Source organism: Anser cygnoides, chromosome 2 (genome assembly GCF_040182565.1).
Source record: "Anser cygnoides isolate HZ-2024a breed goose chromosome 2, Taihu_goose_T2T_genome, whole genome shotgun sequence".
NCBI lineage: Eukaryota > Metazoa > Chordata > Aves > Anseriformes > Anatidae > Anser > Anser cygnoides.
Window position 1 is genome coordinate 25,003,148 of NC_089874.1, and position 14,074 is coordinate 25,017,221.

The 14,074-nt window shown below is 35.2% G+C and overlaps 1 protein-coding gene across 12 annotated transcripts in view; it reads left to right on the plus strand.

Moving 5' to 3' along the window:
- The window catches only part of AKAP9 (A-kinase anchoring protein 9), a 109,785-nt gene that overhangs the window by 60,151 nt on the left and 35,560 nt on the right, over positions 1-14,074 (plus strand). For 11 of the 12 annotated variants that reach the window (XM_066991700.1, XM_066991702.1, XM_048077500.2 and 8 more), the window contains 4 exons: positions 54-194; positions 753-856; positions 1,657-1,862; positions 8,722-8,933. In XM_066991700.1, coding sequence (XP_066847801.1) covers positions 54-194; positions 753-856; positions 1,657-1,862; positions 8,722-8,933 — 663 coding nt within the window. Of the gene's footprint in view, positions 1-53; positions 195-752; positions 857-1,656; positions 1,863-8,721; positions 8,934-10,142; positions 12,157-14,074 lie in introns of those variants that run through there. The other variant, XM_066991705.1, reaches the window with a different exon arrangement.

Here is a 14,074-nt window from a genome sequence, read left to right on the forward strand (position 1 = left end):
ATACTCAGAAGCCTAAAAACCCAGTGTGTGCCTCTGTAACACTTCTTTCTTAGCGTGTCTCAATGGAGAATGACAGCCTGGCTGCAGAGAGAGAGAGAATTCTTTTAGAAGAACTGGAATCATTAAAGCAACATTCCTTACCTGGAAAAGAGAGGCAATTCCGTGAGCTACAAAACAACAGCACACAAACTGAGGTAAGTGTGGACTTTGACTGTCTTGGCATCTGTGGCATATAAAACTGGTAAGATCTGGTTTTGCTGAAAATGTTTTTCATGTAATATACTTTCCTAAAAGATGTTGGGTACTTCTTGGTTTGAGCAGGTTTAAGAACTTGTAGAGTTTAAGGTACTGGTAAACATAGTGTGTTTTTTTTTTTACTTCAGGTAGTCGGAAGCAAGTTTAACAACTTGTAGGTGGGGATTATTAATATAGCTGTTTGCTCAGGTAGACTCACATATTCATATTGCTATAGCAACAGCAAGCACAGACTGTTTAATCAGCATAACAAAGTTCTTTCTAATAAGCCCTGCCTTGGACTTCCTGTTTTGGTTTTTGTTTGGTTTAGTTTAATTTTTCCACGTAGGAAAAGTATTTCTTGATTTGTGATTTCACGCAAAAGTATTATTAACAAAACACAACTGATTTTAGTTTTAAATTTCATATTTTACTGCTTATCGGAAGAATATGTTGTTCCTGGCATGACAGGATTTCTCTCTATTTTGTCTTCTCTCCCTCTGCAAAAACTTGCTCAGAATGAAAATGAAAACCAAAATGACGTGAGAGAGCAAATCTCGGTGGATAAAGATGGAGGAAGAAAGCCCGACGAAACATCTCCAGATCTTCTTTCTAAAGAAAGGTGCTTAGAACTGTTAGTTAAAAAAATATTATTTAAAGAAAAATTGTGATATTCTTGCTGTTAAGTTAATAATATTTATAAGCTTTATTCTGACAGAACTTCATGATAATTTTTGATTCTAGGTAACCATATTTCTAAGTTCACATACTTAAGATGAAATCAAATCTTATGTTTTATAAAACGTAATTTTATAATGGCATAGAGGATGAACCAAATTTTAGTCTGTTTTACTCTTTCATATGACATAAGTACATAGAATTATGTCATTTATACAGATGTGTAAAGTAACATATTGTACATATATGAACTAAACTTATATGAATATAATTGTATTTGATAATACATTTTGAATATTCTGTAACTTTTGTGATCTATGTAGATGAACAATCTAATTGTCACACTGAGAAAAGAGTAAGAGTGGGTATTTAATGGGTAAATACCAATTTGAGAAATATTTATATTTATAATATTTGAGGATATTTAATGAATACCGGGCAAAGGTGGACCTCTGGCTATTTTAAAAGAAAAACAAGAAAAAATACCAAGATAATGTAAAATCTTGATAAAAGGATAAATAGTTTCTTTTTACACATATTTTGTAAAAAAATAAAAAAAAAGAGTTTTAGCACAAATGTGCTTTTTGATATTTATGTATGTTATGTGTTTTTTAGTCTTAAAAAAGAAATCTTGACTTTACCAATTCAGTTGCAATTTTTTCCTGGTTGCAGTGGTGTGTAAGGGATAAAACACACTTTGAAAGCAGGGGAAAATCAAAGGTCTGATTAATTTCTGTCCTGCAGGCATGGTTTTCAGAAGGCTAATCAGAAACTCATGAAGATTCTTTTAGAAGTTGTGAAGACGACTGTGGCCACGGAGGAGACAATTGGTCGCCATATAGTTGGGTTACTGGATAGGTCTGGGAAAGTCCAGCCTTCCAAACCAGCTGGGTGGGACGCAGACCCAGAGGAGTCAGTAAAACCTTGTGTCCGTGTGGGATATGAAAAAGGTACTTATTGTATGGTTTTCTGTTTCATAACAAGTAGCATTTGCATGCTTTCTTTCTGATATTTAACTACCCTTGATTTTGAAGTTTTTAATTAAAAATAATATTTATTTGTTTTTTACTATCAGTCATTTGAATACATATGATATCTCTTCCTAAGAGACAGCATTTCAGGAGTTGGTTTTGGATATGACCCAGACATGACTTTTGCAAAGCCTGCAACAGAATGGGAAAGGGAGAAATATAAAAATACGTTCCTGTCAAAGGGGGAAAAGAGAATGAAATATAGTTCCATGGAATCTTACATCAACTTAACACTCCGTATACACAGGGAATGGAAGCTAGTGTCAAAGCATGTACCTCTACTAGTACCCGTAGCGTACATAGGGATGTTGCTGGTCACTGAGACCAGCTGGCATGGGACAGCCTGTATTTATGCTTGCGGCCTTTCTTAACCTCCCAAAGAGGGTGGTTGCATGCAAACAGACTTTTGGAAACAGTTTCAGGAACTTTCTAACTCCCAAGCCGTGCCCATCAACTGTTTGGAGGAGTGCTAGTTGGCATGAGCCTAAAGGAGCATTTTAACGGTGTAGGTAATTGCTTACTGGTGCCTAAGAACTTTCCCAGGCATTGCTTAATTTGCTATGATTATGCTAAGGTAGCGTCTGTTCATTTCTCTTTTGGGCAAGAATAGGAGCTCTGTCATATTGCCATTTAGGTACCCATGGTACAAGAAGCTAGTGCAAAGATGTGTATGTTTGTCCTGGGTCTTAAGGGCAGGCAACATGCAACAGATCAGTTCAGACTAAAACACATCATGCATCTGTTTTAGTCTGGAATTTTAACTATTGCGAATGCAAAAAAGAACTAAGTACTACTTTTCAGTATTAAGAAAATATATACTACAGAGTAATCATACAAATAGTAAACAAAGATGAACTTTACTAAACTCTTTCATTCAAAACATAGATCATTAAATACCGCTGATTCCTTATACCTTTAAGACATGGGGCAAGTTAAAAAAGGATGTATGACTTGTACCACAGTGGCAGCTCTACCGGTCAATTTCTCCGCAGGTTATCTGCAGTGGAATGTATACAGCTGCAGTCTAAGGACTCTTGAAGTTTTTCAGTTAACAGCACCTTCATGGTTTTATGGTACTGGTGTTTCACCCCAAAGCCTCATAACTTCTATTTTCTGCGTGTTTGACTGTATTTAATTGTGAGGGAAAATTAGCATACTTTTTTGATAACTTTTGAGGCTTTACATTTTTTCTCCACATTTTAGCTTTGGTAACTAAGGTTCTGGCCTAAATTTTTGGTACTTGTCCAGGTACTAGAATTGAAGGAATCACTTCATTCAAAATGAAATATTTTTGCATTTTACTTTGGGGTGGGAAATGAAGGGGGTAGAGTTTGCATACGTTGAAGCAGTTCAGAGTAAGTGTCTTGAAACACTACTAGCTATCTTCCACACTGTCCCTTAGCCAAGTGGTAAAAATAGCAATAACTGGCCTCAAAGTTTATCATCTCCCTTTGCGTTATGAGGTAGTCTTTGTGTAAATTGCATTTTAAATCAGTTTTCTATATTGAAAACAGTAATTTATAAATATTCTTCGTATTCTGTATGTTGTCACTATATAGTGTAAAAAGCGTTGAGATTTTCAAAACATACATTGCTCTAAGAAATAAAAACGTGTTCCCATTATGAGGCAAGTGATTACAGGCCATCACAGTTATATTTATTCTGTTATTGCCTAGTGTGTTCACTGAATCTAGTTCGGAAATAATCATATAAAAATGAAAAAACAAAGGAGAGAGTAAGGATTAATGAAGGATTAATGAAGATCCAAAGTTGCAGTGGTTATAATGGGTGAATTCATAGTTTGTCATTGATTTCAGATGTAGGATTGACAGTTTTGGTTGGTTGGTTGGTGGGTGGTTGTTTTTTGTTTGTTTGTTTTTAATTTCTTTCAAAATACAACAGCATCCTTGCTGTGCGCATAGTTCTGCCACTAGGGTCAGGCAGCCCTAGTAGTGATTGTACTGTTTCATCAGCTGAAGTATTCAAACCTGCTTCAAATAGAAATAGAAGACAAATTCTCCTAGTGTTTTCAGCAACAGGACTGTTGCTACTCATTTCTTATACTCCCATAGAATGGTCTGAAAGAACATAATCTTCTAAGATATTTTACCATTGTTTTAAGGAAGAAAGAAATAGATATATACTTCTTCTATATTGTAATCTGTGCTTGTTACTGTATTTTCCAGTGTCTGACAAAACAGAACTTTCTTTTTACTCACTTAGGTAATTTGTAGGAATAAATTTGTACCAATAAAAATCTGGTAACAGAATAGAAAAAATGTGTTCAATGAAGTGTATTCTCTCTGACCTTCCGAACTTAATCCATATTTATTGACAGGCAAAGCTCAGACTAGTATTTCTGCTGAGTTGTTTCTACATTTTACAAAGCTGAATCATTAAGGTCACATGCTTATAACCATAACCTCATTTACAGAGCATATAGAGGTTTATCTGAGACCTTGTCTAGGGTATGGGCTAACACAAGATTTTATTTGTAGCACAAAGAGCAAAGTTCAAATTTCAGTCATAAAACATATAACTTGAAGTGAACAGCACTTGTGCAAAAAAATCCAGTGAGTTAATTGCAGAGGGAGATTTGGGCCAGGAATCACCATGATAGAGCCCTTTAGATGGATTACCTCGGGTAGAGGGGCTGCAGTAATGCACGTTGCCTGTGTGGTTATGGCATCCCTTGAACATGAAACCCTCTCACCTACTTCCTGGGCTCCTTGTTCCCTTGCACCAGGAACAAGGTAATGACTAGTTACATTCATTGAACTGTCACAATACCAAGTTTCTGTTTGTGTTCAACTTGTAACCCCTGAGCACAGTTCCTTGGTGGAATCACGGAAATAAATTGAGGCATTAGCTTAAAGTGACACAAAATATGTCTCAAATGAAATAGGTATTGCTCTATAAATGTCAGTTGGCAGCTTATAAACAACATCTGTATCTGAAACTTCTGAGTGAGCACTGTATGTTCGTAAGATCTATTGGCTATGACATCTGACATGCTGAAGTGCAAACTTTGTGGCAAAGGAAAAACTGTAAACCTTTTATTTTTCGTTACAATTAACACTTTTCAGTAGCAAATGGCACTTTTATTTGTGCTGGTTACGTTCTAATTATTATTTTGTGTCAATGGAAAAAAAGAATTTGGGGAAGGAGAATTTGGTTGTAATGCTTGGAGCAGTGATGGTGCTGACTGTCATTGTAAGGGTTAGTATAAATGGGGGTTAGGTATTCAACTGCCATGGGGGTTAATCAGATTTAACCTTTCTTTTTCCTGCTTCCGCCACTGAAACTTTTCTGGAAATATGCTGTGCCATAACACTTTGGTGTACTAAGACCATTTTCAGTGAGAAAAAATGCAGAGACTTTCACTTTGCAGTTACGAGATGCTGAACTTCCTGTTCTTAGAGTGCCACTTAATAGAAATTACATTACAGGTGTCTACATTTATCACGTCATTGATTTCTTTCTACTTGAGTTGCCAACCCCACAGTATAAACAAAATTATTGCAGTTTTGAGTGTATTTGATATTCTTTCCTTTTTTGAAAGGTGTGAAGTTTCCACATACCAAATTATACTTCAGATGACAACTCTCCTTTTCCTTCCTCTTATTTTTTTTATAGCTATTTCAGGGAAATTATGATGTTCCATTGTAGGATTTTTCATAGAACAACTTTAGACTTTAACATAGGTTCATTTTATATATATCTAGAAGAAATGGTAGCAAATTACAAATGAATTGATATAAGTAAGAGAAGAGTTTAAAATATTGTTACTTGTTGGAGGCTGAATTGCACTCTTCCGAAGAAATAATAATATTAGTGATGCTATTAGTGTACTAGACATATTCCAAACCTGGCTTTGAATGACATTCTGAGCAGTCATTGATGTTTTTAGATTTTTCTCTACAGATTTCCAGGCAGCCAGAAGTTCAGATGATCTTGCAACAGACTGCAAATTTCTGCAGTTATTTTGTATAATGTTTATTTTTGTATTTGAGTTACACTCATCATTGCACAATTTAGATATACCTATCAACCAAATAATTCAGAGAAATATAAGGGTTATAGAACATGAATTTTAGACTGGGTTAAAGTTGTGTACATTAAGATTCACTTTTCAGTGCCAAACTTTGCCCACATTTGTAAATGTATTCAAAGTTTGCCTGTCTTTAAAGCCAGTACGTTTTTTAGGTAGGGAAATTGAAATTTTAAAGGAATTTTTTAAATTTACCTAAGAAATAGAAGCTGAAATGTAATGCAGGTATGTTACACAGATAATTTGTGCTCCATTAGGATAGAACTAGATTGTGCATTTTCTAATATGTTGTTGTTTTATTTATCTTATTCATAGCTGTGCTACTGTGCTGCGTCCATACTTTTATGTTGTGAGATCTCTGGAGCTAAGCAGGGTCTTACGTGGTCAGTACTTAAGATGAGTGACCTCCCAAGAGCATCAGGGTCTTACAGTAAGTGTAGTGTGTTGGTAGCTCAGTAGGGAACGTTTTCCCTCAACTCAGACTATAACAAATACTTTGACACCGCATTTGGAAATACTTATGCTACCAGATGTCCATCTGAAATGATGGTCGTTTCTACTCTGAGGATATTAAAGCTTCTGCATTGGCATTGATGGATTGAGACACCCAGAGTCCTCTAAGTTTGGGTGCTGAGAAATCAGAATGCTGTTCAATGAAAAATATGAAATTGTTCATTTTGCAGCCATCCTTACATTGCAGGGTCTTGGAATATTACAGTGTTATGAGAAAGACTTTATTCTCCTCAAACCCACTACAAAGGTTGATTAGTGTGCTGGCAGAAAATGACGGCCAGCCTCTGCTGGGGTGACTCCACTACAGTAGTTTAGGACTGAAGTTCCAAAGTGCAGTACTCAAAAGTGCTTTTAAATCCTGCATAGATGAAAGGTGCCATGATTCTTAATTCCAATAATGTTTATAGTGAGTTTTCTGGTTTTTTTTTTTGTTGTTGTTGTTTCTTTTTTTAATTTGGAGTGTGAAAAGATTTTGTAAAGTTATATCCCACATATCTAAAAGGAGGTATGAAACAGTAATGATATAGCTTGAAGAAAAAAAATATTAAATACGTCTGCATTTAAAAAGTCTTCTCAATTATAAGATAAAAGTAAACAAAACTAAACCTTTCTAAATTAAATTTGGTGTAGATTAGTTTGTTGTATGTGGGTCATGTATCATCTGCATCCATAATGAAATAAATGCATAAATGTGTTATTATCAGGATGTATGCAGCTGCCTAACAGTAAGTCAACCAGATGGTCAATCATGTTGCAACTTGTTAAAAGAGAAAAAAAAAAAAAGAAAACTAGAACTTTCATGGTGGGTTCAAACAACATCAACAAGAGAACTTGCATTTCTGATGTTATTTGCATGCCTGTTTAAGACGAGCATTATAAGGTAATTGTGTCACACAAAAGTGCTATCTACGTTTTTAAAGGCAATTTATAAAATTGACCTATTATAATTTCATCTGAATTTCTGTAGCTAAACAAACTGTTCCAGTTCAGCTGTCACAATTCATGGAGTAACCAGGAACTTAAATTCAAAGATAACCTAGTATTGTAACTTCATTGCTTAACAGGCATTGACTGATCTTAACTCATGTAGGCATACCACTGTTTCCAAAAAAGAAAAAAAGTATTTTGGGGGGAGAAAAACTTGAGAATAAACACCCAACTGTGTAAGTATATATATGAATATATATATATATAAAAGATATTTTAAAAATACTTTGTGAAAATAAACATTTACAAAATTTTCCACAGTAACATTTATTTATGGCATTTCAAATATAACAGTCTTACGACACAGCACTTCTTCATTTTTAAAACATTGCATCACCAATAGCCATCTACTGTTGTGATTTGTTACTATATGATTTCACACTGAAAGTGTGATTTTAAAACAGGAGTGTGCTTTCACTTGTCTGGCTTAAATGCAACCCTGAATTCTAAATTTAGCAAATCTACTGTTTTCTAGATGAATTGCTGTCAGTTCCATACCATTGGCAAATTTTGTGCTTCCTGCTTTTCAAACAAAATAGATAAATGCCCTTAAAGTGAATCAGAGCTTAGAAGACTGAGAGTAGGAAGATGCCATGTTGCCAATTAGTTGGGACAGCAACTGTTCCCCTGCATTGTACTTGCTTTGTTCAGCTACCCATTTTAATTAGTTTTCAGGCCACTAATGATAATGCTGATTGTTGATGTTCTGTATCTGGTCTTTGTCCTGAGAAGTTGAATTACATGTGTGTCATTCCATTTATTCACTTGAGCCTGTGTTTTTGAATTACTAACTTGAACGAATTGTCTGTTATAGCACACTAACCAACAGTGACTGGTCTGGGTTTTCTTTACCTGGTCTTACTTTTAAAGACCAGGCAAGTCATTACTGCAAGTTACTCCAAAGATTAAGGGTTACTGAGAGGAACAAAGGTTTGCAAGGTGAGAGCAAAAAGAGAGAACTTTTTTTGAGCCCAAAAGCATACTGAGAGGATGTCTAAAATATTCTGTTAATATCTCATTTTCTTTCTGCCTTCTGCTTGTTTTTGTTTAACATATTGTGTAGCTTGTTTGTGAAAATTTTAGTATGTAATATTTCCCATTCAGTCTTTGTGATCAATACAGATATTTTTATCACTATGACTTGTCTTTCTAATCGTAACTCCAACATAGTTTTTCATGTATTGAGGTTCTAAGAGTCTATGGAAAACATAACTATCATTTTTCCAGAGTCCTGTTCCTCATATCATGGTAGCAGCATGGGAGACGATGATATTAACCTGTGGTCACGAGCAACAGATGAAGGACTGCTGAGCCAACATCTTGCAGAAAGTGGAATGGAATTAGACCCTGAAAATGAAGAACTAGTGATGAATATCAGTTCTCGACTACAGGCGGCTGTTGAAAAGCTTCTGGAAGCTATCAATGAAACTTCGAATCAGGTAGCATGATCTAATAATAATGTGTTTTGATTTTGTGTCTTTTTTTTTCTTCATTTTCCTCATAAATGTATTCTTATAAGCCTAAAAACTATAGGCTCCTTTTGAAAGCTGAAACAGTTTAGGCTTCAGGTGCCTAAACCAAAAAAAGTCTGCTCCAGCATTACCATACTGATGAATGTAGATTCACACTGTGAATTGGACTAGAACTACAAAGGATGCCTGAATTTAGACGAGTATATCAATCTAGGGCACTCTTTCATTCCTCATACTTGTCATCTGCATTCTACCGTGATCCAGAGATGAGACGGGAGGTGTCAGAACACACTGAGCAGGCCCGTGTGAAGAGGGAGGTTTGAAGGGAATTGGGCCCAGTTCTCTTGACAGACATTTTAATCAATTGGCTCAGCAAAAAGATGGAGCTCTCCTACTATTTCTTCCAACTATGATTTAAACGTGGCAAGTTAAGCACATACCTGCCTTGCTATCAGAAGAGGAGTCTGCACTCTAGCCTTCTGGTGTGTACAGGGAGGTACGTGGTTCATGAATAGCCTCCAAAGATGAGGCAGTGTATGGGTACTCCCTCTTTGCTGTAGGGGGAATTTGCATAGTGGGATTTTAATTTTTCTCTGGAGTACTTCTCTATTAGTTGAATTGGGAGTTATGTACCTAGCTCAGATACTTTGAATCACACTGCTTATACCAGGTGCTTAACTTTCAGATGATGTATATCTCAATTTGAATGTACCCTAAGTAAATTTTGGTATTTCACTATTATTTTTAAGTCACTGTCTCTTGAAGAACTCAGTCTTCAAAGTCAGCTCTTTAATTTACTTCAGACTAGAATTCAAAGGCAACTGTGTTTTATGCTACAGACCCGTTTGTTAGTTAACCTAATAGTGATATTATTTAAAAGTTGTTGCTTTCTTGTCTCAGGGTGTAAAATATGTAAATCATGACTACTGGAAATGAAGGAGAAAAAAGCTGTAGTGATGAAAGTAATATGAAAATTCAGCTGTCTAATACTTTAAAAGTTAAGGGCATTTAAGTATTTGTTGCTTTTGAAAAATGCTTCAAAATTAAGTTGGTACTCTTTTTTTTTTTAAGGAAAAAAGATAAAAGGCTAACTTGTGACTTAATGAAGTTGAAATAATTTAAATGCAAGTTTCACTCTGCCCCCCCCCCCCCCCCCGCACTACAGTTTACTAAAGCAAGGAGTCTGATGGATCTTGTAAATCAGTTTCTGCAGTGCATTCGTTTTCAAACTGATTTCTTCTTCAATAGTAGATCTCTTCTGTTTAAGCATAAGTTCAGTTAAATAGAGATTTTTGGTGTTTTGAGGTGGTTTTCTTGTTGGGTTGTTTGTTTTTTAGCTTAAGTCCCAGCATTACATAATACTGAAAAAGGATACAGAAACTCTAATATATGTAGTCCTTAAAAATACTGTTAGACATCACTGGGAAATCTTGCATCATCTTGCATTTAAAGAGCAGATGATGCAGACAAAAACAACTTCAAAGTGTTGCAGCAATTAAGAATTCATGCTGCAACTTACAGAAGTACTGACATTTATTCCAATTGGTGCTTCTTTCTTCAGAATATTTTGCTTCTGATGTTTAAAAGCAGTAGTTTTATACATAAACCTAATTTATTTTATTTTCATGAGTGATGTTTCTATATTAAGTACTTATGTCTCACAGTAGCAGCAAAAGTAATCAGTATATTCTAAGCAGCTTATTTGTATTTGTCAGTTGATCAGGAAAATTAATTTTCTCTTCGTAGCTTTGTAGCAGACTTTACTAATACCAGCAACAGTTACGTTTTCGCTCAAACACATACACGCACTTTTTTTACTATGAGAATGAAGTAGACAAATACGGATTTATCCCTGAAGGTTGTATTTGTTTTTTTAAGTAAATAAATTGTTGATCTCTTTGCACGTTTTCTTACAGTATTTAGTATAAATCTGGACATAATTTCTAGCTGTCCTATAGAGGTACTCTGCAAGAATTCATTGCTTTGCAATGTCTGTTCTGGGGTTACTAAATTATATACAGTTCCTGTATATTCCAAAGGTGACTACAATTAGTTTTAAACATACAGAAAATGAATACTTCATAAAATAGTGCAGAATGGAGAAAATAACCTAAAATCACAGACAGAAAAGATTTTTAACCTGTCCTCTTAATCAGCTGTATTGTGCGTACGGGCACGTACATATTTCTTAAAATCGACTTAAAAGAGTGAGAGAAACTTGGCAAAATCTTCAAAGAACTATTTGAGACCTGTCTGAACACACACTTTCAGACCTGAAGCACAGTGTGGCTCCTTTCAGGCAGGGCATTCAGTGGGTGCACTAATTCAAATTCCACCTGCTGGTGTTACGTGTAGGTAAATAAATCACGCCCCTCCCATGCTCGCTTTCTGTTGGGAGATACTAACAGGAAACCTTTAAACCAGGTGAGTTTGAGAAAGCTCTTCCTGTTGAATTAACGCAAAGAACGAGAATGAAGGCAAGCAGTGACATCTCTGTATTTCTCTTTCACTTGCTGTGGTGGAGGTGGAAAATCTTATTTTTTGTTCTGTGCTAGCTTGTATGTCTACTGCAGTACACCCATTCAGGTAAAACAAAATTACACTTCCGTGCCTTGGATATTACCTGCCAGCTGCTGTTGGAAGACTTGTGGTGCTTTTTCACGTGAAACTTCTCTAAGAAGGATTTTTAGGAGTGACCATATGAAGTTATCGTGCACCTGTCTCTCTTTTGGATTACTGTGCTCCTGAATTATTCTGCCTGAGTGTGAGATCTGAGGCTTCCTGGCGATCCTGAGTAGGTTTGTCACTGACAGTACTGATACGTCAGATTGTCAAACGTGTGTGTTCTGTTACAAATTGCTCTTAGAAACTTCTAAAGCCAGCTTAGATAGTGCAAAATACCTACGTGACGGTTGAGAAGACAGTAACAGCAGTATTTTTGGGAATGGATTCTTACCGCACCTACTGGACATCTAATCTCTTTAGTAGCTTGTGGACAGAAGGCCAAGAAGAAGATGCGTATGAGGTTGAATCTCGTGTGCCTTTACCATATCCTTTTCCTTTCACTGAACACTTGGATGAGAATAATTCTGTAGTTGTAAATACTTCAGTTTTTCACTTCAGACACAAAAAAAACGGGCACATTTTAAAAGTCGTGTCTAAAATCTCCTTGCCTACACCTCCCTACTCAGTAAGTATAAAAGTTGTTTTTAAAAAAATATTTTAACTTGCTTAAATAGAAGAGAATGCAGTGGAAATGGTGTAAACTTGTCTCCTTATTGTTAAACTGTGTACTACTGACAGGCATTTCTCCTAGGCAATTTTAATGGGCACTGAAACATCTTTAGTTATACAATTCTCCACGTTCTTTACTAACAAAATAAATTTAGCAGACAGAAGTATATTGATTTATATAGATTTGAGATTTATTTTTAAGGTACTTCAATTATACTTATTACATTACATTTTTTTTCTCTGTAAAAACAATTCAAGAAGAAAGGGAGGGCACTGCAGTCACATTTTTTTCCTTTGTAGCTTTCATGCACTAACTAGTAACGTTACCTGGCACAAGCTTGCTAATGCTTCCAGTGGTCATAAAGAAATGTTTATACCTAAAAGATTATGTTCATTTGCTTTTCTTTTTTATTTTGTCCTCTGAAATTTTGAATAATACCTTGAGATTTTATTACTGAAAAGAGCTGGTGAACAGTTTTTATTTGAGTTTTGGCTGGAGTTGCCTTTGAGTGCATTTAATGCATTTGAGTAAGCCATTTTTATGGTTGTCTATGGATGGTAAATCTATCATATGTTCTCCTTTAACTGAGATGGGGCTTTCATACAGAATTTCAAAATCTACAATTACAGTCTTCTTACTCTGTTCTTAAAAATATTTTCATTCAGTGCAGATATTCACCTGAAGTATTTATACTGTTTTTTAATTCTTGTCAGAATACTCTTGTTCAAGGTGATGATGTCCATCTGAAAAGGAATGCTCTAGAAAACAAATCAAGTCATTAAATACAGTGTACTATAAAAGAGAATGTATTGATTATTCAGATGTTCTTTTCCATTTTATTTGAATTAATTTTTATTTATAAATGGGTAATTTTATGTGTAATTTTCTATAAAGCATTCCGAACACCTTTTTCAGGGATTTTAAAGCATGTGAATTGTACTCATGAACTTAGCTGGAGATGGTGACAAAGCCATAATTTTTAAAAGAAATTGAGAGATACAATATGTTCAATAGAAACTGTAGCAAAGCCACAGAAGTTAACTCTTACAAATATTTGCCAATAACTATGATATTAAAGAGGAGAAAAAAAAAAAGAGAGGGGAGTGGGAAATGTTACTTCATTTTCTGAAGTTGAAATGTTCTCTTGGTGCGTCTGGTATTCAAACTAAGAACTCATACCCCATTCAGCTCTGTCAGTTTGTATTTGTGTCTCTCCAAGACATGGATGTAGGCTGTAAATGCTGGCAGTTGAGAAGTGTGAGTCTTCTTGGTAATTGACTCCAGTTTGGTGTTGTGTTAGGTGAACACCTTGTGTAATCAATAATTATAGCATTAATTATTAATTAACTATTTTGCTTTTGTAGTTTTTATTTTAATTCTTTTTTGAAACTATCACGTTGGGTGTGTCTAAACTGGGCCCTAAGTATACACTTTTGTGTATTTTAGTCCTGGTTTTCCAGTTGTCTAGGTGACTGACTCAGTGAGATTACACTACATCTGTGGTAGTAGACATTATGTGCTAATCACATGAGCAGAGAAGGAAAAAAAGAAAATCCTGAATGATTCTGCTAGGTGAACACAGTTGGAAGAAGCATTGCTTTACTGCCTTTTTGGTTGAAAGGTGCAATGTATTCAATATTCACATTTTCTTGATGTCCTCATTTATCTTCGTGTGTAGGAAAGAAAGAGACGAAACACATGTCAATTTATATCAAAACTTCTGCCAGTTTTATGCAATATATTTAGCCATTCCAAGCATATGGTGCATGGCAGCTCACTCATATGCATATTTAGTAAGAAACTCGCGTAAATAAAGGTGAATCTAGTGTAAACTCATAAAGCAGGAGTCACCGGAACAAAGACTCAGAGTTAG